This window comes from Gallus gallus, chromosome 27 (assembly GCF_016699485.2).
Source record: "Gallus gallus isolate bGalGal1 chromosome 27, bGalGal1.mat.broiler.GRCg7b, whole genome shotgun sequence".
NCBI classification, from domain to species: domain Eukaryota; kingdom Metazoa; phylum Chordata; class Aves; order Galliformes; family Phasianidae; genus Gallus; species Gallus gallus.
This window is the reverse complement of record NC_052558.1, coordinates 1,048,338-1,075,224: the sequence shown is the minus strand read 5'-3', so window position 1 is coordinate 1,075,224 and position 26,887 is coordinate 1,048,338. Positions and strand designations below refer to the sequence as shown.

The 26,887-nt window shown below is 52.2% G+C and overlaps 1 protein-coding gene across 7 annotated transcripts in view; it reads right to left on the bottom strand.

Moving 5' to 3' along the window:
- The window catches only part of MYO1D (myosin ID), a 71,453-nt gene extending 45,104 nt beyond the window's left edge, over positions 1-26,349 (bottom strand). For 5 of the 7 annotated variants that reach the window (XM_040653400.2, XM_418085.8, XM_004948503.5 and 2 more), the window contains exons 1-14: positions 26,180-26,349; positions 10,470-10,678; positions 9,720-9,813; positions 8,877-9,042; positions 8,605-8,658; positions 7,901-7,996; positions 7,020-7,136; positions 6,522-6,725; positions 5,967-6,112; positions 5,768-5,882; positions 5,342-5,512; positions 2,414-2,484; positions 1,456-1,530; positions 452-584 (exon numbers count right to left, since the gene is read on the bottom strand). In XM_040653400.2, the coding sequence (XP_040509334.1) occupies positions 452-584; positions 1,456-1,530; positions 2,414-2,484; positions 5,342-5,512; positions 5,768-5,882; positions 5,967-6,112; positions 6,522-6,725; positions 7,020-7,136; positions 7,901-7,996; positions 8,605-8,658; positions 8,877-9,042; positions 9,720-9,813; positions 10,470-10,678; positions 26,180-26,274 (1,746 nt within the window). In that variant the 5' untranslated portion in view covers positions 26,275-26,349. Of the gene's footprint in view, positions 1-451; positions 585-1,455; positions 1,531-2,413; positions 2,485-4,015; positions 4,161-5,341; positions 5,513-5,767; positions 5,883-5,966; positions 6,113-6,521; positions 6,726-7,019; positions 7,137-7,900; positions 7,997-8,604; positions 8,659-8,876; positions 9,043-9,719; positions 9,814-10,469; positions 10,679-14,575; positions 14,731-26,179 lie in introns of those variants that run through there. The other 2 variants (XM_040653402.2, XR_001470313.4) reach the window with 2 other exon arrangements.
- Between the last annotated feature and the right edge of the window lie 538 nt (positions 26,350-26,887).

Sequence of the window (26,887 nt, the reverse complement as noted above, 5' to 3'; positions counted from 1 at the left end):
ATACTTCCTGCTAAAAAGCTCAGTTGTTCAGAAAAATAAAATGTTTCACTTCTCACCATCTCACACAAAGAGAAAAGAAGGAAATCGCACTGAATTTTCAAAGCAGATATTTGGCATTGAGAGACAGAAAAATCTCCGCGCTGTGAAACTACATCCTCTGGGCCCTCTGCCAGAAGAGCTTTGTTATTTATTTGACACGATAATTATTACCCCCCAAAGAGGGAGGCTCGACTACAAGTGAAGGGTACACAACCACAACCCAGCTCCTTTATGCAGAGATGGCAGACAACCATCCCAAGAGCTCCTCGCAGCTGCCCACTGCCACAATCAAAGCTCATCTCCGCTGATGAGCTTGGCTCTGTGACAGACAGCAGTGACAGGAAGGTGACAGCTCTCTGCAGATGAGCCCTGCTCTGCAGAAGTAGAGTCAGTTTTCAATGGAAGTGTTTACCTTCGACGCCAGGTTGTCCACCAGGGCAATCATGGAGTTCTTGAAAAGGGTAGCAGCTGTCAGAGGTCGCTTGGTGACCTCCGTGATGCTCAGTTTACCTTCGGGCCACATCATCTTCAACACAGGATTAGAGCTGAAAGAGAGTGGCTTTAATTGCACAGTGCAACAGAAGGGCCCTAAGTGCTCCATTCAGCAGTGTGTGTGCCCAGACGTCACTGCCATCCAAGTCAAACCAACACAACAAAACTTCTCCTGCTTTTGGGCAACACGGGGCTCAGGCTCACACAGTACTTGATTTCAAGCTGTATTTCTGTGGTCCTGGGGGACGTGGCTTAGTGGGCAGACCTGGTGGTAGGGGGGCAGTTGGACTGGATGATCTTAGAGGTCTTTTCCAGCCTCGGTGGTTCTATGGTTCTATGATTGACATCCCTGATGTACATTTGAATTATTTCACATGTTTTAGCCGACATTTTCTGGAAGATGAGGTGAAACAGCCGTGATGGATGGCAAGAGATCTGGAATGGACTGGAACAGCTTTCTGGAGCACCTTTAGATACACATTTTGATGGAATCTCACATACACTTGTCAAAGGCAACTTCCACTCGCCTCATTAGTATTTACAGCAAGTGCCTGCGTGTTTCCTCTCCTCGTGTCACAGCACATATGGAAACAACTCCATGTATTTGCTCATTTTTCTCATCACCCCAAATCTCTGTCTCAAAATGTGGGCTTCGAGTTGGGGCCAACATCTCTTCTGGGATCAAACGCTGCTCAGTTTCTCTCTCATTGAAGAGAGGTCAGCATTGGCACATCCACATCTGCTTAACAACAAAGGCACAGAGCTCATCTCTGCACAGCGACCCCCACTGCACGGTGAGGTGGGATCCAACAAACCCTACACAACCTGTGAAGCTGAGCGTTAATTTCTTCTAGCATCCACTCCACAGAAAGGGATTCAGACAGACCAGATTTGTATTAACCTCCTTAATGGTTTTGTTCCTACCTGTTATACATGAGGCGCTTGAAGTCTTGAAATAAAGTGTCCTTGTTTTTGTCAATGAATCCAGAGACTGAGTAACTGCAAAAAGGAGAACAGAGTTAGTGCCAAGTTCAGGAGCTACACTCGTGACTTCTGCCCTCAATGTTCCCACGTTCCAATCTTCCCTTCAGGAAATTTCCCACCAGCAGTGCTGAACTTCAGCCACTGAGACAGAACCGGGGACCGTTTTTCTCCCTGGCAAAATGCTTTGGAGTCAGCAACGTCTGTCAGCAGCCACTCAGCAAAGACTCCAGAATGAATGGCATCCAATACAGCCACATTGGTTACCTTTATAAATCAAAGGTAAAACAACGAACCAAAACCACTACATCACATCCTTACTAACTCCTCTCTTCCTGCCCTGTCATCCCAAACCACGACATCATTTCAGTGACACTGCAGACAGCAGTCTCCTATTGAAAGCCTTCTAACATACGTGCACCCCCACTTCTCCATCCTCCCCCACGCTGCTGTCACACACGGCAGCCATTCCTGCACACTTCAGGCACGGAGCACTGCCCAGCCCGCATGGGGCAGATTCCCTGCACTGCTGGGTTGGTTTACTGCCGCCCTGCCTTTTGAGTCAGCTCACATTGGTTCGAGAATTCCAAGCCAGAGAGCTGCATGATCGCACCAACAGATGTCTAAAGGAGGTTTGATTAGCTCTCCATAGCTTCCTTGTATCACCAGTGATAGGTTTTGCTTTTTCCTGAAGCACTGCCTTCCCGTTCACATCCTCCTTCTGCTTCAGTTCCAAATTCATATTCTATACAGCCACCAGCTTAAGATTTAATTGATAAGCAATTGCTGCACTCTGCAATTCTGCACGACAGCTTCACACCAGCAGCACTAAATCAGAGCATCCTGCCACATCAAAGCTGGCTGAAGACAGAAATAGAAGGCACAGCTGAAAGAAACTCACATCACATCTCCAGCGTAGTGCTTGATTCGGAAGTCTCTGTCAAACTCCAGGGTTTTGTCGGTCGCACAAAGCTGCAACAAATCCCACATACGTTAAAATGGCACTCTTGGGGACACACCTCAAACCACCATCTCCATGGAGGAGGTATGGGATGAGCACAACCATAATGGCACGAAGCAACGGTTGCTACCCAACAGGATACGCTCAGCTGTGCAAACTGCTTGGCTAAAGCTCACCAACGTGGGAGATACCAGGAAGTGCTTCACACCATGCTGGACTCATTAAGAGAGCTTTAAAGAACAGCAGAAATTGTCAGGGAAAAAAAAATAGGATTGAATAGTATTGATAGAGCTGAAGGTCTTCTTGGGTTCCAGCGAGCACTATGGGTTCCTCTATGGGCCCTACAGGTTTCCTTGAGTATTTAAGCTTCTGAGAAAGACTGGAGGAAGGGGCACAAGTGCTGGAGAGATGGGAGATGGATAACAGCAAAGAGTCAGATCTCGGAGCTTTGGGAAATGCCCAGAGTATCTGAGCTGTGGAACTCCTTGTCACATTGAAAAGAACCCAAAGCCCTAACGCAGGAGGACTGCAGATGGATGGAGACTGGGAGCATTATTCTTACGTGTGTGTTTCATACCTCAGAGCTGCAGGGGCTGGAAGGGCCCTCTGGAGCTCCCCAGTGCAACCCCAGGGCTTCCAGCCTTTCCCTGTAGGGGAGATGCTCCAGGCCTGGACAGTCTTTGAAGCTCTCTGTTCTCTCTGTTCAACCTTCACTGCTGTATCTTAGAAGATACAGAAGAGTCCAGAGGACAAGAATGGACCTTCTCACTCCCTGACCTTCACAACCAGTTTGCTGAGGCTGACACTCATCACTTCCACTCCACACCTTCCACTAACAGAAGATTCCGGAATTCACACACTATCACTGCACTCAACACTATGAAATCACAAGATAATTAAAAAACCAATCAGAATTTAAAGATGTTGAGAAAATGAACCTTTGATGTTCAGAAGTACGATCACAACAGCTAGCGCACATCTAGGCAAGCGTTACGGAATCGTTAAGGTTGGAAGGAACACCAATGTCACCAAATCCAACCAACAGCCCACCTCCACCACACCACTCACCACACCACCCAGCGTGACACCTTCCCTTTCCTCGGACACCCCCAGGGATGGTGACCCCACCACCACCCCGGGCAGCTGTGCCAGCACACCCCTAACCTTTGTGACAACAAATTTTTCCTCATACTGGAAATGCTGGATAATTCAGACAAGGTCCCTTCCTTTAGGAATGTAATTTTGGCCACAAATATTCACAGTGGGAATATTTACCAGGATTTTTCCTGGCATGTTTGGCTTTCACCAGGACAACCAGGCAGACAGCAGATGAGACATGCAGTAGGCAAAGTAGGACACTACTATTTAGGGCACAGCAGCCCCTTAGAGCTTATCCACATGGAGCCAGTGTGCAGCACGCTCTGCAGGGGAGCAGTGAGGCATTAACTCAGGCTGAAGGATGGGAGCTGCTCCCACAGCATAGCAGCACACGTCCTTTAACTCTTTAGGAACAGCCCTGCCCTGCACTGAGCTTTGTGGTACCTGAACAGAACTACTGCAGCCTATGACAGCGAAATCACGTCCTTTGTGTCAACACAGACTGGAAGAGGACAGCTTGGAGAGCTCCGATTTCACACTGCCCTCCTGTATGGGATAAGGGCTCACCAAGGAAGATGTCATAAATAACCTAAAGAACAAAGACACGAGAGGGGGAGCAATAATTACGACGCTGAGAATTTTATGGGTCGATTCTTTCAAGGCTCTATTGATTATAACGAGAAATTAGCAAGCCAGGAAGATACGCCATGCCCTCCATAAACATTATTTATAGCAGCATTCCTCCTCTCCCTTCAGCTCGGTGCAAACAGACCCCGGACAGGGCCACCCCCCGCCGAGCAGTGCCGCAATGGGATGTGCAATGGGATGTGCAATGGGATGTGCAATGGGATGTGCAATGGGATGTGCACACACCACACACGGATTTCGTGTGCCCCGTGCTGCAAAGGGACTCACGAAGGGCACTTCAGGAAAGTCACATCTGGAAGAAAAACTGATTCTTTTCTGTTCTTCCCATCCTCGGCTGAACCGAAGCGCAGCCGGAGCCGCTGTGTGCGCTCAGCCTCCCCGGAGGCAGCCTTTAGCACATTTCTTACACAACCATGCTAATTCTGTATTTCTGACCTACATAAAGCACCACACACGGGTGGGAGGGAGAAGGGGGGGGGAGCAGCATCCTGAATAATGCATTTCCAACAGCGATTCTCAGCAGAGAGACATCAATACGTTAAAATGCACTTCATAAATAACTGCCATTGGATTACTCCGGGCCGACTCTCAGCCGATCCAGGCTGCTGAGCACGTTTTCATTACGCTGCCAAGCGAGGAATAAAGCCCTTTAATTCACACTGCAAACAAAGCGAGCCGGGCGGTCTGACCGACCATAGGCACGAGTGGAGATGAGCACATTTTGCAGCCAATGACAACGGAACAACGACCCGCAGCGCTGCGATAAGGCAGCAGTGTGAATAATTCCCTGTCGCTCCGTATTACGGCAGCCTGGGAAGAATCCCACGTGAGCCGCAGCGGCGCCTCCATTGGTCCTTAATGACATCATGGGATGCGAAGGCACAACCACAGCTGCTCGGATGCTCCGGATGACGGCGGCCCCGCATCGGGCATCCTCGAGCTCCCTCTGCTGGGCGCAGGCTGCCCAGGGCGCACCGCGATGGCCCATTGCTGCGGCCGGGAGCCGCTCCCCCGCAGGCCATCGCGATTTGAACCTCAGCCACTCTTCAAGTCTCCCCCCGATCTGTCCTATCTAAATAACAGAAAAGGCATCGCAGTGGAACAGAAGGCTGCAAAGGGTACCTTTCTGCTGGAGAAATGTGCGTGCTTCCCCAGCTTGCTGTTCAGAGCCTCCAGGAACATCTCGTCCGTCACTTTCCCTACGTTCATGCAGGCGTCGTCCAGGATGGCAATGATCCCTTTGTGCTGCTGCTCCACCAGGTCCACAATCACCTGGTTGTTAAAGTAATCGATCTGGAAAAGCCAAAAGAAGAGGGGCAGCTGTGATTTGGCTGGCACAAGAGCACCGAATGCCACCCAGTGATGGAGCAGCACCATTTGCCTGGAGGACAGGAGCCACCATCCACGGGATAGCTTTTCCCACAGCCCGACTTCCAGACAGCACCGCTGGCATGGGCATGGATGTCCTATCGGCTCCAAGAGGAGCCTACTCCAGGAGCCTCAGACCTGGTGCTGGTCCACCAACCTCTCCCCTGCCAAATCACTCACGTGCTTCCAGGGAATGCCCTCCCGCTGGTACTCCTCCTGCTCCTGCTTCAGAACCAGCTGAATGAAGAGCTGCTGCAGCTTCTCGTTGCAGTAATTAATGCAAAACTGTTCAAAACTGCAAAAACATCGGGAAAAAAGATGTGAGTTTTCTCACGTGGGAAAGGAGAAGGCACAGCACTGCGCCCTAACAACGTGTCACCTGTTACTGTCAAATATCTCAAAGCCATAGATATCCAGGACGCCAATGACCGTGTTCTTCCCGTGCACTGTCGTGTCGTAGTTCTTCACCTCAATCACATCGTTGATGTGTGTCACAATCCAACAGAAGAGGCGCTCGTAAATAGCCTGTTGGACACAGACACTGAGAACCATCGAGGGCCTTTGTAACGTTACCCATTCCACACCCATACCCTCTGATTCCTTAGCAAAGGGAGGACAATCCTTACTCCTTGTGCTAGCAGTCTCCCCCCCCTTCCAACAAAAATGACAGCACTTTGTTTCCATGCAAAGTCCTAAAGGTTACTCCTCCACCCTATGCCCATTAAATTTAACTGCTAAACAAGTCGAGAATCCTATTTCCCAAAATATTCAGCCCTGTACAACAGCGCTGAGAAACGCACAGTGATGAAAGACAACTCAATAGTGGATGTCTTCCATAGGCATGGCTGCTCTGATGCACGATGCACTTCAACCAAAAGCAGCGCGTTTCACTGTCACGTGAAATCAGGTGAAGAGAAAGGAAATTTCAGCTCACTTTTGCAAAGGCATCTCTGCCGTAGGTGGCTTCTTGCTCGGTGTGCTGCTTGTCGATGACATCCCGGCCCGTAGCGACAGTCCGGAACAAAAGGGCCTTCTCCACCATCTCAGATTTTGTTGACAGTAGGTCTGCAATGATGGACACAGCCTTGCTGTTCTCTATCAGAGGCGTATCGCCATCCACGGAAAACTTCAAGTTGCCCTGCAGGAAGTAGCAAGGAATTTACATTTCTCAATCATTTTTTAATATAAAACAGAGGACCCCATCTTCTATCTGCTATTCAAGTCTGAACAATCTCCCACCACACTGAAAGCCTGCACACCCACACACTTCCACAGTCAGTAGAAGCAGCAGGGCCTGACCCAAAGGAAAGAATCCCTGCTCAGAGCTCAGCTGAACTTGTGGACATAAAATCACATCCGTGACTGTGGGCAGTTTAATTCCCCTCCCAAGATTCTGAAAAGCAGCCTCACAGCTGCAGGCAGAGAACTTTACCAAATGAAGAATGGCTGCCACGATTTTGTAGACAGTCTGAATCTCCTCTTGCTTGAATCCTATCACCTTCATGGCATCAGCCACAGCCTTGAACTCGGCGCCATCGTTGATGGAACCCTGCAGGAAGGAGATGTTTGGGACACAAAGTGAGAAAGCAAAGGGGAATGGTTTTAAATTGAGATGGGGGGGGTTAGGTTGGATATTAGGAGGAAGCTTTTCACACAGAGGGTGACGCACTGGCACAGGTTGCCCAAGGAGGCTGTGGATGCCCCATCCCTGCAGGCATTCAAGGCCAGGCTGGAAGTAGCTCTGGGCAGCCTGGGCTGCTGGTTGGCGACCCTGCACATAGCAGGGGGTTGGAACTGGATGAGCATTGTGCTCCTTTTCAACCCAGGCCATTCTATGATTCTATGATTCATAGACTCTGCAGCCCACAGGAAATAGAGAGGTAATTCACTATTTTTCAGAAGCAAAAAATTGCTCTGAGATTGACTGATGCCAATGCCATGCTGTACATCTGCATATCCCAGTGCTTTCCCAGTGGAATTTACTGTGGAAGGGCAGCTGCTGCTCATAAAACACAGAGCAAGCAGTGCAGTCACAGACCCCATGAGTACTGCCCAGCACAGACAGTGCATTTGTGGCCAACGCCTTGCTGTGTGGAGTGTGCACAAGTACACAGAGCTATAGGGGTTGGAAGGGACCTCTAGAGACCACTGAGCCCAGGCTCATACGCAATCATCCCCAAGGTCCAGAGCTCTGCTACAACAGCGTAACAGTGTCACCTTTCCATAACACTGCTCTCCACCTCTGCTAGCTCAGCGGTGATTCAAACATGTAAGAAGCATTTACAACCTTAAGACGAGTTTCCTGCCACTCACCTTGAGCTGTGCTCCAGGAGAGATGTAGCTGTATGCAGACGCATCCTTCTGCAGATGTAGAGAGCGCAGCATCTGGTCAGACCCCCCCTGGAGGAGCTGGGTTTGAAGGAAATCAAATACAAATCCAAAAGGTGAATCAAAATAAAGAAAATCCTTCATTTTTTTCATAGTAAATCAATCTTTTTTTTGGTAATAGATAAGTTCTCTTTCTTATTTACCTGCTTGCCAAGCAAAACCATAAAAACATGCCATGTGAGAATAAAGGTTATAGTAATAGGTTGACCACTTCCCCCAAAGGACGCGTGAGGGAATCACTGTACAACGTGGAAGACATTAAAAAGAACTCAAAGAAATAAGGAAAGCGAACTTGGTGTCATAAAATTACTTCCATATGAAGTAAAGGCCTCGAGAGAACACTGAGGGGTTGGGCAGATTACCAACAACACAGGCAGCCCAAGTCCAGTGTTCTGCCACACCTGTCTGCTTACTCTCGAGTTTGCATATATATCAGTATGGGACTGGAGATGGAAAAAAATAAACCTTCCCACGCTCTTTCCCTCTTCACAGCAGTACAGAACATAGGATCAGCCACGCTGCAACAAGGGAGCCCTCAAAACACACCGGGTGTGAAAGCTCTGCCTCTCTGCCTATCGTGTCTGGGAAACCTGGAAAAAGGCCCTTGGTTTCACTAGATGGATACCAACCTGGTAAAAAGAGTGAAAGCTCCGCTCTCCTGGCTGCTGCACGATCACACGAGACTGCAGGGAGAGACAACAACAGTGGGTGGGTATTTCTGTATCTGGATGCTGAGCACTGCCCTGCTGGAACCACAGCTCAGCACAAGCAGAACACCTCCAAAGCAACCTCCTCCTACACAAAGGCAATGCTGAACGCTGCCAGCGAGGCACAGCCACAGGTTTCCATCAAAAAGAGCAGTGCTTCTGAAGCACACACCGCTGCCAACAACTGAGCTCACCTTTTCTAGCAAGTAATTGTTGATGTGGCCGCCGATTGGGTCTCCTTTGAAGTCGAAGTTGATGTCCATGTACTTCCCAAAGCGGCTGGAATTGTCGTTACGGTTCGTCTTGGCGTTGCCAAAGGCCTCCAACACACAGTTGGACTTCAGCAGGATGTTCTTCACCCTTTAGTGCAGGTAAAAGAGAACAGGATGAGTTCTGTACCCAAACCATGGAATCTTTTCTACAAGCACCTGCAGAGAATATGTGAGCAACAGCAGAGATGCTCTTTGGTGATGTATTCAGGCAGGTGTGTAAAACATCTGCAACACCACAGGAAATCAGCTGGGAGCTCCTGCTGCTGTCCTCAGAGCTGAGCAAAGGGGATCCCACTGCAAACAGCATCAATCAGAACACAGCTCCTTTACACAGACAAGTTTTGGAAGTAATTTCTTGGCTTCTTTTGCCAACAATTGGGACAAAAAGTATTCAAGATAGGTTCTCAATGTGTTTGAGCAGAAAGCCATTTTCGTTAAGAGTGACAAACACACTGCAGTTCAGGAGTATGCAAACCCTAAAGGACACAGAAATGCCCCTGTGCTTAATGTTCTAATCTCATTCACATATTTCAGACAAGTTGCCACTGGAAATGTGATTTTGAGATGCGAGTTCACTTTGGAAGTCTGAAGGCTTGAGTTCTTCCTTACTTTTCTATGGGATGTTAGCAACCAACATTGCAAAACTGCCAGAAAAAAGTTGTATATGAAGGAAATGCTGCCAGATTAGCATGCAATTAGGGGACCATTGGTAAGACAGAAAGAGTCCCAGGGACAAAGGGAGGTCCGCCTCTGCACAGCCCTTACCTTTCCACCTCCGCCCTCTGCCCCGGGTTGGTGATGGCTGCAATGTACTGCATGATGTATTTGCTGGCCTCTGTTTTCCCAGCCCCACTTTCACCTGAGGGCACAGAAAAGAGACAACAGATTGAAAATACCAAAGCACATCACTGAGCAGCACCCCAATCCTATCATTAGAACATCTGGGGCTTTTTGGTTTTGTTCGCTGAAGCAAGCTGATTTGTGCCTGCTGCTGCTGTGCAGTTGTGATGTAAGGTTTCCCAGGTCAGCACACAGAGCATCAAAAGGAATATTGTTAGAGGAGAAGGACTGGCAGCAGCAGAGCTGGGAAACGCAGCACAAGGGGCCACTGTTCAGCTCACATCTCAGCTTTTCAGAGCTGGGGACATCAAGGAAACGAAGTGCCAGGATCCAGATAGCGACCATTGATGGCACCGACCCCACTCCTGCTGTCAGCACCGCGATGCACAAACAGTTTGAACAGAGAACAAAGCACTGAGCAGCCAACAGAGGGGCAGAAATCAGCACTCCTCCAGGGTGACAATTCCCACCGCTCAGCCCCCTGCACACACAATTAACCAATGACCGACACATTCACTAACAAGGCTGAGCCAGTGGTTGGCAAACCTGCTCGTGGTGGGAGGGTGGAGCTGGATGGCCTCAAAGGTCCCCTCCAACCCCAGCCGTTCTGTGCCTCTGTGACAGCAGCTCGTGGGGCAGGTAAGCGTCCAGCACAAGGGAGGGCCCTCAGCTCACCCGATATCACAATGCAGGTGTCCTTCGATCTCCTCTTCATCGCTTTGTATGCGGCGTCAGCGATGGCGAAGAGGTGGGGCGGCCTCTCGTAGAGCTCCCGGCCCTTGTACTGCTCGATCACGTCCCGCCCGTAGATGTTCAGGTTCTTGTACGGGTTCATGGAAACCACCACTTCTCCAATAAACGTGTAGATCCGTCCTTTTTCAAACCTGGCCGGGATGAGGCAAAAAGGGAGAAAGATCAGGAGAAATTCGGCACGTTTTCCAAGCGGGCTGTGCTTGGAACACCATTAATTCCACTAATTCGGCAGTGCACGGAGCACGGGCAGCAGCAGCAGCGTGGCCCACGCTGACCCAGCTCTCCATGGAAAAAGCAGTCCGACCCAGCAGCTGGGAATCTCGCCCCGTACAAAGGAAATCTCTACTGCTGTTCCACTTACAGCGCACAGCGGGTCAGATTACTGCCGCACAGACAGGCTGCGCGTTGAGGACAGCAAAGCTCTGGCTCACCAGCACGCACGGGCTGCCTTCAGGCATCACCAGGTGGCTCTGCTTCCATGGGACTGCTAGCAAAAAACGTTCTGAGATGTAAGCTGCTATCATCGGCACTGAGCGAGGGTGAGCCGAGCGGTGTGTTTCAGCCTTACGACGTTAGATGGCACCACAACACCTCTGCAGGCGACGAGGGCCCCGCGGTGCTGCGCGAATACAGCGCAAAGCGCAGCGCCGCTCCACTGAATTTCTCGCCACCCCCGCGTGGTGACAGCCGGGACGTTCTCCACCATTCACCCGAGGGTTCTCGGCGGCGTCTCGGGACGGTTTGGACGTCGCAGGTGTGAGAACCTCGAGAAACGCAATCCAGGAGCCAGCCCTGCACTGCTCAAAGCCACGCTGCCTGCAGCTCCAGAGTACTTACATGGGAAGGCACAGGAACTGCAAGGCTCTGTTGGCTCCTCTAGTCCCGATCTGCACTTCCCGAAACTTTACAAGCACAGATATTTTATATTTCTGAGATAAGCTGCTTGGAAGCTACCAAAAATGCATTAGAAAAGAGAAAGCAATAACAATTAGCATTACCAACCGCAGCACGGCAGCTCTTCCCGAACTACTGCTACAAAAAGGACGGGTAACACACAAGCAACCCGACAGAGGCTTATGGCACAACCCCACAGCTCGAGGATGCACGGCAGAGGGAGGAGGAGGAGGAAGAGGATGGAGTGGCAGCACGGGAGGACAACGGGAGGGCGGCTGCTGTGGCTGCCTGCAGTTGTGCGAGGCCTCTGGCACGGCCCTGCACCGCGTCCCGATCTCTGCGTTGGAGAGAGATGGGTTCCGAGCTGGATGAAGGCTTGGCTGGATGGCCGCAGCCACAGGGCTGTGCTCAGTGGCTCCATGTGCAGGTGGAGGCGGTGACGAGCGCTGTCCCCCAGGGCTCCATCTTAGGAGCGGTGCTCTTCAATCCCTTTCTCAGTGACACAGAGGATGGGATCAGTGCACCTCAGCAGCTGCAGAGGACACCGAGCTGAGCGGTGCGGCTGCTCCGAGCGGAGGAAGGGCTGCCGTCCAGAGGGACCTGGGTGGGCTCCAGAAGTGGGCACACGAGAGCTCCGGGAGGTTCAGCACGGCCAAGTGCAGGTGTTGTGCTGGGGCCAACCTAACCCCGCCCGCGGCACCAGGGTTGGAAGCAGACGACCTTTAAGGTCCCTCCAACCACAGCCACTCTGTGATTCCCTGAGGAGGGGTTCTCTGTGGGTTGGCAGATGCCCATCTCAGCCAGCGCGGCTCTGAGGACACGGAGCTGCCACGCAGTGACACTCCTGCTCAGCTCCCTGCTCCCTCCTCCCCATCTCCAGCACTGCGGTGTCCCAGCGCTGCGCTCGATGCTCCCCAGCCGCCCCTCACTGCTGATAAAGCCGCTTTTCATCCGCCGGCTGTGGCAGCCAAGAACAGCAGCGGCTGTTTTCCTACCGCATTGCTCTGCTCTGAGTCCTGCTTTGCTTTGCTTTGCCCGAGGAGAACTTGTGAAAACTTAAGCAAACAACGCCCGCCTGCAGCCCGAGGTGTGAGCGGCATTCGTGTTTTGGTTGTGCTGCAGGGAGGGGTCACACAGCAGAGCAGAAGGGCTCATCGGGCGCCCCAACGCCCACTCAGCAGCGGGATTTTGGTACTGAAAGCAGAGCATGTGCTAAGAGAAACAGCCGCCCTGCTGCCGGGAGCTGCTGCTTGCAGGGTCAGCCCCATTTGTACACATCACCAAAGCCCATCCTGCTGCACGAGAAGCGAGAACTGAATTCTCCACTCATTAATCTGGCATCTCAGAAGCAGCCCTGCAGCCAAGGGGAAAGGCTTCGGCTATATACATCTGTACGTCCCACCTTCACATCTCACTGCCACTGGAAAACACCACACAAATCAGAGCTGAAGCAGCAATCCTGGCCACCAGAGAGCACTCCCATTTAGGGCTTCTCCCACCTGACAAACACTGCAGTCAAAAATAAAACTGTTCTGACCGAGGAAATGATGCAACTTGAAATGCACTCAGTACAAATAAAGAAAAGAGTTAGCTGGCAAGGCTGGGAACCCATACTGCAAAACAACATCTGCAGAACGCAGACGGCTCAGCAAAGGCACCCTTCCATGCGACCAGACACTGCCACCCACGTTACACGGCGAACCCTTCATTAATCATTGACTTGGTAACTCCTCTGCTTTTCAGGTATTTACGAACAGTGATGAGATCCCCTCTCAGCCCTCCCTTCACTGGGCTGAACAGCCCCAGGTCCCCCAGCCGTTGGTTTTGTGCTGCAGATGATCCCTGCCTGCCTGCCCAGCGCTGAACACAGCATTGCAGACACGGCCCCAACAGGGCAGAGCAGAGGGCAGATCACCTCCCTCTCCCCGCAGGCCACGCTCAATACAATGCACTCCAAGGTCCCCTCGGCCTTCCTGCCCACCAGGGCACACTGCAGGCTCATGGCCAACTGTTGGTCAACCATTTGCTACCAGAACTCCCAGGTCCTTCTCCTGCTACAAACCCCTCGTGATTTGGGTTACCCCCCAGTGACAGCTCTTTGCTATTTCCTCCCACCCAACACACACAACATTCTATTTCTGCAGGCTTTGACTCCATTCTCACAGCACACGTGCAGAAAGACATCAGTTAAATCCTGTTTCACTAAGAGATGTATGTGCACAGTTGAGGACGGGCTGCTGAGGGCCCTGAAGCAGAGTTCTGGTGGTGAAACTGCATTTACCTGGATTTAAATGCAAGTCAGACAAGTGTGCCTTTCAGATGTGACACCAGGTCTCTCTACTGAGCATTCACTGCTGCTTGAAGACTTCTGCTCAGGTAACCCTGACCAGATATCAGACAGGGAAGAATGCTTTCAGCTCCTTCAGAAAACTGTTCACAAACTGCACGACAGTTCAGGAGAGGCCTCAGACAAACAGGGCTTGTGTTGGCAGAAGCAGAGCTGAAATATTTTTACTGCAGCTGAAAAACAGACCAAGGAACTGCCCAGCGTTACCTCCTTGCTCTCAGAAAACAAACCCAGTCTGTTGCGATGCTCGCTGGGCATGTCTGCAATGTTTTCATCCAGAAAAACTGCTATTTAAGCTTATTTAATGGGCAGGTGAACTTTTTTCTTGCAGCTGTCCCGCATGGACTCGGTTTTTACACGCTGCCAGCTTCACAAAATAGGAAATGCCATTCAGTGTGCATTCTGCGCCACTCCTTTCCTGTCGGGAGGGAGCAGGGAGGGCAGGCAGAGGAATACTCCATTAATCTGCAGTCTTCACTTCAAGAACCCCTCGTTGTGACATTGCCATTGTTTGAAATAAAACAGCGCGCCAGGAGCAACAGTGCCACGTTATCCCCAGCAAAGCCACGCTCGGGAAGACGGCTGTAAGCTGAGCAGACTCAGCCCCAGCACAGCTGACCCTCAGGTCACAGCTCTGCAAGTCACAAGGTTGGGTCAGGGGAAGGGGAAATGGAAGGTGGGTGCTGACCTGGCTGCAATGAATGCTGAATGAGGGCTGGGGCCACGGGACGTCGCTGAAATGGAATACTGAAATCCCTCTCCTTAAGTATGAAGTTAAAATACTGACCTTGCACTGAGAAACTGCCAAACCACTAAACACAGGAGTCACTGAGCCCTCGCTGCTGCGTGCGTCAGCGGGCGGGATGAGCTGTCTCTCCGGCAGCAGGGAAGTGCTGCGCTCTCCTCTTACAGCTAGAAGCAGAGCAGAAGGCACAAGCAGACCTGAAGCAGATAACACGAGAAAGGGTGTTTTTTGACAAGCTTTTGGGGAGCACACAACGCCTGGGGTTCCTTCTCCCATCCACACCTGGGGAAGCTGCTGCTGAGCACAGGCAGAGGAGAAGCTTGCTCCTGGTTTCTCTGCAGGGAGCACCAGAACATACTGTTATCCATGTGAAAAGTTTGATTTCAACCCTGTGAAATCCCAGTGCAATAACTGTATGGGTCTGCTCCGAGCCCTGCACGACCCCGAGGCCAAATTATCCCAGCATCCTGTATGTAACCAGGAACGAGACACAGGGACAGCAACGCAACTGCACGGTCCATCATCTCTAACCAGACACCAAACAACAGCTCAACACTTCTTAAAGGATAAAGGGGTGGGGGACAAGGTGAAAAAGAGAAAGCACAAACGTTTGGTAGGTTCTTCCCTCTGCTCCCATCACACAACATCAACCACAGGTGTGCAGTGTCCTCCAAGAGAACCAACTTAACTGCATGAGAGCCATAAAAGCACTGCGGAGCAGGGAAGGCAGATGCAGTCCCTCTACCTACACTGGTAGGTGAGCACCATCTTGCCAGGTAGCAACAAACATCCAAGTGTTTGTGCAAAAAAAAGAGGAGGAGGGGAGGTGGACTCAGCCTGGCAACCATAGACTTGAAACTGAAAGTGCTGTGTCAGGAGAGCAGGACCTTGGCAGAATGTGTCAGTGGAGGCAGCGAGGAGCAGTGAGGGGCATTGTGCAAACGATACGCACCACTGCAGGTTTGTGGGAGCAGCGTCCAAGCAAAGGCACTTCTAACACCCACCCTTCCTTCCAAGGGTGCAAATGGAACTTTGAAGTCCTGCAACGCATCACAAATGGCAGCAAAGCAAAGGCTGTGGGGGACACCTCTGCTCCCACTTGTTCCACAAGCTGAGCTGCCAAGGTACAATCAGAGAGTTCCACAAGGACCCTGCAGCCAGCCACGAGCTGCTGGCGCTCAGATGCTCCATTGTTCTGCTGCAAAGAGATATTCTGCATCTGTTAAAGCCGTGCCCGGGGATGCTGCTGGATGCTCCTGAATGCAGCATTGTGTGGGCGCAGCGCTCAGAACCCCCCTGAGTCATCTGCACACTGCTGAGAGAGCACTGCGGGGAGCGGGACGTGGGACAGCATGGGGCTCAGTGCCACCAACCCCACGTGAAGGGGAAGAGGAGGGACCGATACGTGGAGTGTTTCAAACATCCCTGTGGATATGGCAGCCCTGGGTACAAACCCGATAAGCAAATGGATTTTCCCTACGGTTGAGTATTTCACTTCACATTTTTTGAATGAAAAAAAAAAAACCATCTGAGAAGTAGGAGGGCTGTAATTTGTGCATCCATCACTCAGAGCAGAAGCAGTGAGTGCTGAATGCCAGCCGTACCGAGCTGTTACACAGCCATATTCCAAAGGAAACATCAGCAATATGGAAAAGGACTCAAAACGGCTGATTATTAAAACAGATTTATACACCGCTCCTTTTGTTTGTTTGTTTGCTTTCAATTGGCACCAAAGAGCCTCCATTCACTTACTGCTCTCAGATTGCTCCCTTCTTCCTGCTCAGACAGCCCTGCAGCAGTGCTGGCAGGCAACTGGAATGTTAGAATGAAAAAGAGAACTGCTCCGTGGCTGCACCATACGTACTGCAGCTTCCATCAGCAGCTGAAGGTCTTTGCTATGGCTGGAGGTAACAGCACAGGTTTCCAGACTGAGTTTGCTATCACTCTGAATCAATCTTTTTTTGGAAAGCAGTTTAATTAACTGCTCAGAGCTACGATCCATCCTCCTCCATATGCAGCAATGCTTTTCTTTCCCTCCTGTGAGGGATCAGCTGCTCAGCCCTTCCACAACAGCAAGAAAACCCAAAGGCAAGCCCTTCACATCAAGGGGCTTTTAGTCCTTCAGCAACCACACACTGTCAAACTCTCTAAACCATTTAAATACATATATATGGAAACATCTACTGCATGGACAAAACCTTTCCAATGCTATCTCTTTATTCAGTTCAATAAGAAAACACATCCATAGTGTTTGGATGCATTGAAATGGGTTCTGATGGACCTGCAGATAAAGAGGGGCTCCAGCACTTTGTTCACAGCACTTTCATGCAGTGCCAATGGAATTACTACAAAGCCTGACTGTATCCAAAGGAGAGCAGAATGTGTTTGTGAAATGACTCTTTTTCCTCCTGAATATATTCAAGAGAGACTTAGAGGAAAAGAAATAAAGCTTAGTTATTTCCTCTCCACATCTTTGTCCTTTGAGAGAGGGAACAAAGGAATTTGACACTTTGGATCTATAGCACTCTCTGGCCTTGCAGCTGGCATTGCCAGCTCTGGAAATAGCCCCACATATAGGGATATCAGGCACTGAGATAAGCTGTTGTTGAAGTGCACAGGTCGTTAGTGCTGATAAGCAACCAGAAAGAAACAAGGTTGGTGGTTATTACCATATCTTTACTTCTTTCAGAGTCCCATGCTACAGTAGATAAAGAACAGGTAATTACACATCATGCTGCTCTCTCGTGCCAAGAAGTTTAATCTTTGGAACCTGCTTGCTGGTGTAGCACTATTTCTGCCTGGTGTAAAGGAGTTCAGCTCAGCCCTCAAAATGCAATGGAATCAGCAAACAGAACCCCTCCAACACTCCGAGTAACCACAGATACAGGAGAAATCCTTGGGTGGGATGGACAGAAGAGAGAGGAGGAGGAAGAGACCACAGAGTGCGTCCCATCACCTCTTGTTGGGGGGACTCTCAGGATAAGCAAGTCCACCTGTTTTTAGTCCTTCTGTCCTACTGAGATCTCCTGGCCTTTATCTCCTGTGTCTTCACTGTATCTCCTTGGCTGTGTCCTTGAGCCTCCTGCACACCTCCTGCAAAGGCTCACCAGCAGGGCTCTATCTGCTCGGTCACAGATATCTGCAAGGCAATCTAACACAGTCAACGAACCACCACAGCTTCATGTTAATACACAGACAGAGACACAGCACACAGCACACTGAAAAGCTGCAGAGAAGTGTGCAGCTCATCATTTAAACACAGCTCCTGCTGCACCTCTCAGTTTCCCCATTGCACCGACTGCTTCGTAAACATGTAATTACAGCATAGAGGCTAAGAAGGCAATGCGTGACGTGTTCACACCTACTCATCAGATATAAGCAGAGCGTAACAAAACAAAAGTACCAGGAGGTACTTTGTGAATGCTGCTGAATCCCACCAGCGTGTTGGTCAAACAAAGAAACCCAATTCCCAAATCACAGTGTTGGCCAAGCAGTGGAACCCATCCCCAGATCACCATCACACTGTCCAAGCAGTGGTCACCATTCCCAAATCACCACCACGTTGGCCAAGCAGGGGAAGCCACCCCTAAATCACAGCCTGTTGGCTGACAGTTGCTTGATGCTCCCACAACGACTGAGAGCATTATCTTCCCAGTCTGCTGAAGACAGCCCAGGAGCACACAAAGCACGCTGCTATTTGACAAACCCCTGCAACCCTTCAAACAACCCGAAGAAATAATCAAAGAATTCACAGGAGACCAATTCCTCCTGTTCAGACTGAAAGGACCGAGCAGACTGAAGAATGCTGGTTATTAAATCACTGTCCACCCAGTGACCTACATCAGCAGACCGCAGCCCTTCACGAGCCGCTGCCCATTCACAACAGCACCTTTATCACAGCCTCACGAGCCCTGGGCTGCTTCACAGCCGCTCACCTCCTCTCCCCATCGTCACCAACTGCAGAACACAGCACCTTCACACCCCAACTGCCAGCAGCGGAGCAGCCATCCAGCTGGGCGTTGCTTCCCAGCCCCAAGGCCTGCAGGCACTCTGCGCTGGCTGCTCTACCCATCACTGAACCCCCGGCGAGCACACAGGGAGCTCTGCCAGAGGGAGACGGCCCCTGCAGACAGAGCTGGGCCCAAAAGAGCAGAGCAAGCAGCTGTGTGCGTACACGGCTTTAATGGGTAACCAGCCTGGCCTGCACACACAGCTCTGCAGCAGAGAGGGCCATCTGGGAGCAAAACGAGCTGCAATGTGAGCAAAGGCAGTTTATTAGCAGCGGCCGTGGAACCAGCAGGATTTCTGGCAGCCCCGCTTGCTGTGGGATCAAGGTATTATTTCAGCTATTGACAGACTGCCCAGCAAGGCACCCAAACAAAAGTCTGTTTCAAAGACAAAAGTCTGACAGCACAACACGCTGCCAGGAGGGGCTGCAGCCACAGCCACTGCTCCTCCACAGCCCCATCCAACGCACAGCACAGCGCGGGCACAGCGAGCACCGGGAGCTCTGCAGGGAAGCAGGGCAACAAACACAGCTGTCAGTGAGCTGCAATACCCGCAGGCTGGGAGAGCTTCGAGCAGGGCGGGATGCACGGAGTGAGATGTGCTCTGCTCCCCTGACAGCACCCAGCTCCTGCACAGCTCTGCTCCCCTGACAGCACCCAGCTCCTGCCCAGCTCTGCTCCCCGGAATCTGAGTGCACAGGGAAGGGCCCAGCAGCAGCCAGCCAGGAGCTGCTCCCAGAGCACACAGCACTACAGCACAGCTCCTCCAGACTGCCTGAGAAGTCCTGTGTCAGCAGCATGCACGGAATGCACCCAGTGCCAGCAGTGTCCTCCTGCTGAGCCGCTGCCCTGACCAGCAGCTGACCACGAAGGCCATTTCCTTCCAGTGAGCAAGCACTTCAAATCCCGGTTCCATCTAAGCTCTCTCCCCCTAATATCAATTGGTGTCAGGAGTCCCTAAATGGAAGTGCAGCTAACACGGAGCTGAAAGGGCATCACAAGGAAAACCCACGAGGAACCACCCAGCAGCTCCACACGTTGTCCCAGGCTGCCTTGACTTCCTTGAGGAGGAAAAAAAATAAGAAAGAGGGGAAGGGCAAAGTCCGTGCTGCTGAGGCACTCTCTGTACCTGTGCTGAGTGGGCCCTGGGCAATAGGTGACCCCTGGGGAGAGCTGCCCAAGCCCAGAAGCAGAAAAGCCCTCCCACGTGACCGCTGGTACTCTCCAGACCTCTCCAGGAGATGCCTGCAGGGCTATTATAAAGTAAATTTGCAACAACAGGCTCAATACCACAGCCCATCTCCAAACACATCGTCTAATTAACTTTTCACAGGGGCCCAGAAGGAAGCACGTCAGAGGGGGACGGGCAGGTGCTGCCCACCCACCACAAAGGTGATGCGTTACTGCCATGCACACCTCTGCCTGGGGCAGGGCAAGGGATGACCAGCACAGACGGCACAGAGGTTCGCGCAGCAGCGGACAGCCAGGGGCAGATCACAGACAGAACAGCACTCAGCGCGGCCGCTGTGATTTACTGCATGGCTCTGACCATGACCATTGTTCTTCTTAAAACACGTCCTCCCAGAGAGCAGCCATCTTCACTCTTATTAAGAGAGGTTTGCAGCTTTCATCGCTATGGAGAAAAGTCTGCAAGCGACCACAGCACACCCGAAGGCAAAGCATGAGAGAGGAGAAGGGGAGATGTGGAGGGCTGAACGTGCCCAAGCTGGAAAGCAGCACTGCTCCGCAGCTCAACAAAACCAATGGCAAACCAAAAGCACCCGAGCTCCCAGCAGCGTCCCACCAGCAGGCACTGCTGTGCTGTCTTCCTACACAGCCATCACGTGGGATCTGGCTGTTAGCGCTGCCAGCTTCCGTATCAAATGTCTCACTAAATAAACAGGCTGCTCGCTTATCTTGAATGCTTCGGGCTAAGCCAAGCCAACACAGCCACGTATGGAAGGCTGGGTGGGGTTGGGATGGGATGGGGTTGAGTTGGGTAAGGTTGAGTTGGGTTGCGTTGGGGTTGAGTTGGGTTGTGTTGGGGTTGGTGGTGGTGGTTGTTCTATTTTGCCAACAAGCTTTCCCACATCACTCGTGGGATTTAACAGTGAGCCAAGACTTTGGCAACGGAGATGTACAACGCTTTGGTGCCACACAAAGGATGTGCAAATGGGGTGGGAGGTTTCCGACATGTGAACAGGCATGCTGGGATGGAAGGGACTCCAAAATAGGGTCTGGATGAAAGCAGACCATAATGCTGATCCTGAAGTGCCCGGGCTCTCCCAAGCCTGCCCCTATCCCAGCACCTCCTGGCCATAGGAACCTGCTAATTTGCTCCATCCTGCAATTTACGTTGGTTTAATGGTAGACGTTAATGTAACCCTAGCAAATTTTTTCCTTTAATTTAGTCAAAGCCCCCCCAAAAAGCCCTCAAAGTTCACCAAATTTGCAGCACTTAACTGATGTTAATTATTTCCAGATAGAGGACAATGAAGGAAAACCAAAAGGGTTATGATGTCAAATGAGATGATCCCAACGACCCACGTGGCCATGGCCCAATCCAGCAGCTCCCATAACTCAACGACAATGACCACATGATTCAGGAGGGCACTGAGATCCGCACTTTGGAGTACTGGGACTCCCCAGCAACATCTACTAATGTCACGAGTCTGTGCTGGCCACCACGGCGACCAACTGCACGTGGAGCGGTGACACGCCATGCTGTACAGACATCATCTACCAACAAAGCCTCCTTGGCTTCCATGCTCCCTCCTCCATGCAGAGGCCCCGCATGGCTCTGCTCCCAGCCCTGATCCCCCACGTTGGGTTCTCCCCTTTAGAAAGAAGCAGCTGAGAAGTTCTGGGTAAAAACACATCTCGGTTTGGACACTGAGCAGTCTCTCCCCCTGCCATGAGTCTCCAAAAATGTAAGCTCTTAATGGGAAACACGTTTCCTATCAAGTGATTGCAAAAACTTCAGCAAAGCTTTTGCAATTAGCTCAGAACCATCCGACTCGCCGCTATCACTCCTGGCTGGTGCAGCCCCACAGCAGGCTCACAGGGGCTGACACACATCGACTTTCCATCGGCATTTCCTCGCGGGGGCTTAAGCTCAGCGTAACCAACGGGGTGGGAATGAGCTGCCAGAGACGGGGGACGTCTCGTGGAGGAATGTCTGCATCCCTGGCAGCCCGGAGAGCGAGCGGGGAGAGAGCCGAAGATGAGAATCCTGTTGTTGGTTTTGCTGGAGACATAAATGCTGCGTTTAATGGGGAGAGGGGAAACGAAGATCCTCCTTTTCATGCACTGATGTTGGCACGGACACAGCGACGTTCGTGCCCTCACCACTCAGCACTGCTCGGTGCATAAAGCACACAACGCCACGGCGCAGACACGGCTCAGCAAAGGAAACTCCTCGCTGCCCGCAGTCACACAGCTGCCCCTCGGCCTTATTTTAGAAAGCCTCCCTGGTAATTTGCCTGTGCTTTTGAAAAGCAAGTAATATGTTTTGAATTATAAGAGGTTACAGGGACATTTTTGTGGTAAATTTGGACTTTCATTTGCAAAAAAGAAAAGAAAAGAAAAACAACCCTTCAGAGCTACAGAAATCCTTTCGGAAATAACATTTTTTTGTCATTGCTAAGCACTTTTCAACAAAGCCTCACAGCTACTGTTCCAAGGAGCTGTTTACGTCCCGAGCAAAGAATACTGAGGTACTTCTGCCCCTGCGAGCCAAGGGAGGAGCAGCACAGCTTCTGTCTGTGCACTGCGACACAAGGAAAGGTGCGTGCCTCGCAGCATGCAGGCAGCACGTTTTCTGAGCGGTTCTGAGCCTCTCAGCAGCAGCCCCAGCTTAGATAGGGCTGGGAAGGCTCCAGCCAACCCTCAGAGCCCCCAGCTCCTGTGGGCACCGATCCCATCCAAACCAGGAAACTACTGGGGCAGATCAACACGATCATCAGCAGTTACGGCGTGCCCACCCTCCTAGCGGGACAACAATTGTGCGGCCATCAATTAGGGGAGGAGGCACCGTCTGCTGACATTTGAACCATTGGAGCTGGAAGGCCATCCAGTCAGAAAGGTCAGCTCCAGCCCCACGTGCTCCCTTTCGAAACCCCTCTGAGATGCAATCACAGCCCAGGCACTGAGGAACAAGCGGTGATGCAACAGCCAAGCAGCAGGATCGGCAGCAGGATTGGCAGCAGGAAGGGAATTCAGTACATAGGACGGAAGGGGAAACGCTCAGGTAACTTTAAGGTGTGCTCAGCCCCAGGGGGTGCACGGGGTCAGCGGATTTGTGGACAGAAGTCAACGCTAAGGGCTCCTCAAGGGCACCACGCATCCCACTGGGACAGCAGCTCGGGTTGGCCAGGAGAACGGGGTGGATCTGCAGGCTGACCCTCAGCAGGTGCCATTCAAAAGGCCATCAGTGCTGACGGACCACACATGCCATCTCCATGCATAACACGGGCAGCGTTCTGCTTGCTGGTATCACAGGCATTGCCCATTGGTGCTCACTGCACGGCCCGGTGACGAAGACGAGCTGGAACGTGGCCAAGCCTGCACGGCGAGTTCTGATGGACGACGGGGAATCTTCATTCCAATCATTCCGAATTCTGACACAACTCCCCGAGAGCTGAGTCCTCCATCCCACACCACGCCAGCAATTCAGACATTCAGATCTCATCGAGGAGGAAATTAAAACGGCTTAAAGGCACAAAGAGTTGTTCATTAAGCACGAATATTTCATTACCAAGAGCACAGTGAAACCAGGCATTCACGCAATATTCCCACTAAAAGATACTTCCTGCACTGCCCGGTGCAAAGCCAACCCTTCCCACCACAGCTCTAACAAAAGATAAGAAACCCACAGCATGAAGTCAGCATCACAAAGAAAGCGCCTGTTGACTTTAAAGTAAGATCAAGACCACAGGAGAGCAGAAAGTAAAATCCCACCACCCTCCCACAGACCCTCACACGATGGTGTGATGAAGGGATGTCCTACCGGGGGCATCTGCTTGGTGATATGGGAAGGGATTCCCTTCTTTAGGGGTCTTCCCATCAACCGCACGTCCCGAGAGGAGCCAAACCACCAAACCCAGCACAGCCAGCCCGCTCCCACCTGCCCACCAAGACCAAAGCCCAGCCACCGGCCACTCAAATGCAAACTGCTCAGCTGTGGCTGCTTATTCTAAGTTCTTTGCATTATTTTGATGACTAATAATCACATCCATGCACTCAGAACAGAGGAATTCAAGGGCCGGATGACTTCTATTTACAATTAATTGTGTAACACCCAAGGACGGCACGAGAGTCCCAAATTCGGGGAGCTGTGGGGCTGTGAATAAACACTAAAAACAGGAAACCCTCAGAAAATCTCCAGGTGGATGTGTACATAACAGAGCACCAAGCACAGCAGCCACGAACGGCGCAGCAGATCCTCGCTGTGCCCACAGCCACACGCAGCCCCGACAGCGCTGAGGAGCTCAGTTTGCCCATCTCTCCTGCAGGCGTCCCAGGGGAAATATCCCCGCGTGCACCGGCTTTGCTATGACTTCAGTTCCTCCCACATCTGGGCTCGCTTGGGAACGACATCCAGCACAGCCCGGCTGGGGTCAGCGTGTGACCCCGCACCAAAATAGCTCCGGCACAGCGCGGCATTCCTGGGCACTGCACAGAGCCAGCCGCCACCAACGGAGCCACGGGGAGGCAACAACTCCCCATCCTTCTGCGACAGGACTGACAGCACCCCCACCCCGGTCAGAGTGGGCTGTAATTGGGCTGGAACGTGATTTAAAATGTATCATCAGCAGCTGTTAATCACCACCTCCAAGGCTGTAAGGCCATAAGAACTTGGCAGTGTCAGGAACGCTCGTAAAGCAGAGCACGGGTCAGTGGGCCAAGGGTAGGCTTTGCTTCTGCGCCCCAGGGACACCGAGCCAGGATCCTCACCCAGAGCAGCACCAACAGAACCGAAATTCTGCACATCTCATGGGAGGATCCCGAATAGCAAGTGTGTTCTTACGCTCCTCTGTACAAAACTACAGCAGGCTGCACTGCTGGGCGCGCTCCTTCAGTCCCCAAATGAAAGCCTGCTGCCACGCTGATCCTTTATTTATCTGATGATGATCCTTCTGTTTCATCCGGATTCCTATTACACATTAACCAAAGAATATAAACCCCAAGAACAGCCTGTTACCTACAAGTTTCCTGCTAAGGACAGCAGCCTGCGTCACAGTTATCTCCACAGAAAAAGGGCAATCTCTGCTTCAACATCTCATTTTTAAAAGCAAAAATCATCAGCAAACAACAGCAAATGATTAAAAGGTTTGGAAATATAAATGCAGCAAGGAGAGATGTTTCAGTTTTTAGTTCAGTGGCATATCGTGGAACGGCTCTGGTTGGAAAGGACCTTAAGGATCACAAAACCATGGGATTGTGGCATGGCTGGGCTGGAAGGGACCTTAAAGATTGTAGAACCATGGAATCGTTGGGTTGGGTTGAGTAGGGTTGGGTTGGAAGGGACCTCACGATCCCCAATCCCACCCCACACCATGGGCTGGCTGCCCCCCACTCATGATGCCCTGGGTCCCACCCATGGCTGTGGGCACCTACAGGGATGGAGCACCACAACTTCTCTGTACCAGAGCCTCACCACCTCCTGAGTAAAGAATTTCCTCCTAAAACCTAACCTGAATTTCCCCTCTTTTAGCTTAAAGCCGTTCCCCCAGCCCCATCACTATCAGACTGTGCAAAAAGTCCCTCGGAGCCCACGCAGAACCCATAGAGCCCACTCAGAGCCACTACAGTCCTATCAACCCCACTCAGATCCCCCAAACGCCTCTCAGAGCCCTTAGAATCCCACACACTCCACTCCAACCCCCTACAGGCCCAGACTCCACTCAGAGCCCCTCAGACTCCACTCAAATCCCACTCAGATCCCCTCAGTGCCCACTCAGAGCCATTTCAGTCCCACTGACCCCACTCAGAGTCCACTCAGAGCCCCCGGACTCCACTCAAAGCTCCTAAGAGTCCCACACACTCCATTCAGTGACCCTCAGACCCCACTCGGAGCCCACTCAGAGCCCCCAGACTCCACTCAATGCCCTCTCAGATCCCACTCAGAGCCCCTCACAGTCCTTAGAATCCCTGAGACTCTTCTCAGACTTCACTCAGAGCCCACTCAGAGACACTACATTCCCACTGACCCCACTCAGAACCCCCAGACTCCCCTCGAAGCCCTTAAGAGCCCCACACACTCCACTTTGACTGCACTCTGCTCCCCTGGAGTCACAGACGCCACTCAGAGCCCCTCAGACCCCACTCAGAGCCCTTACAGCCCCACCGACCCCCCTCAGAGCCCACTCAGAACACTGTGACTACACTCAAAGCCCCTCAGATCCCACTCAGACCCCTTCCAGTCCCACAGACGCCACTCAAAGCCCCTCAGCGTCCCAACAGAGTCCCACAGACCCCACTCAGAGCCCACTCAGAGCCATTACAGCCCCTCAGACCCCACTCAGACCACTGTGACTCCACTCAAAGCCCCCCCGAGTCCCACAGACCTCATTCAGAGCCCCTCACGCCCCTCACCGTCCCACAGACCCCACCCAGAGCCCCCCCACCCCCCGCTCACCGCAGCCGGAGGTTCCCCATGAACTCGGGCATGGTGACGGCGTCCAGCAGCACGAAGTCGGCCTTGCCGAACTCCAGGCTCTCCTGCTCCGCCATGGTGCCGGCTACGCGTGCGGGTGTGTATGTGTGTGTATGTGTGTGTGAGTGGACGCCGGGCTCCGAGCCGCCGCCGCACCCCGAAGGGCGGGGGGGGGAGGAGGGGGAGCGGCCCCGCCTCACCTCAGGTGGGCCCCCCCCACCAGTGAGCCGTAGATGTAAGGCGAGAGCGGCCCCTGCCGGCCATAGAGGAGCGGTGGCTGTAAGGCGAGAATGGCCCCTACCGGCAGCACGCGGTTACGGCGCCCCCTGTCGGCAGAGCGCGGCACGGCGGCGGTCGGGAGGACCCCGCCCAGCGCGTTCGGCTCGGGCCGGACGGCCCCGAAGGTCCGACGTCGTTACGGACGTCAAAAGCGGCAGAGCTGAAAGCTGCCCCGGGTAGCTGGCTCGGCCAGGGGCAATTAGGGTAGCGGTGTTAATTAAGGAGCTGGGAGCAGCCTCAGCAGCATTCTGGGGAGGAGGCGGCGGGTTTGGGGCATGCAGGCGCAGAGCACCGCGGTTAACCCCATCCCGATCCCGCAGCCGGCAGTGGTGCACCCGGGGGCAGCACCTGCAGAGAACACCCCAAATTCTGCCCCTTTTGGCATTTTGCTGCGCTTCGCCCAATTGCTTT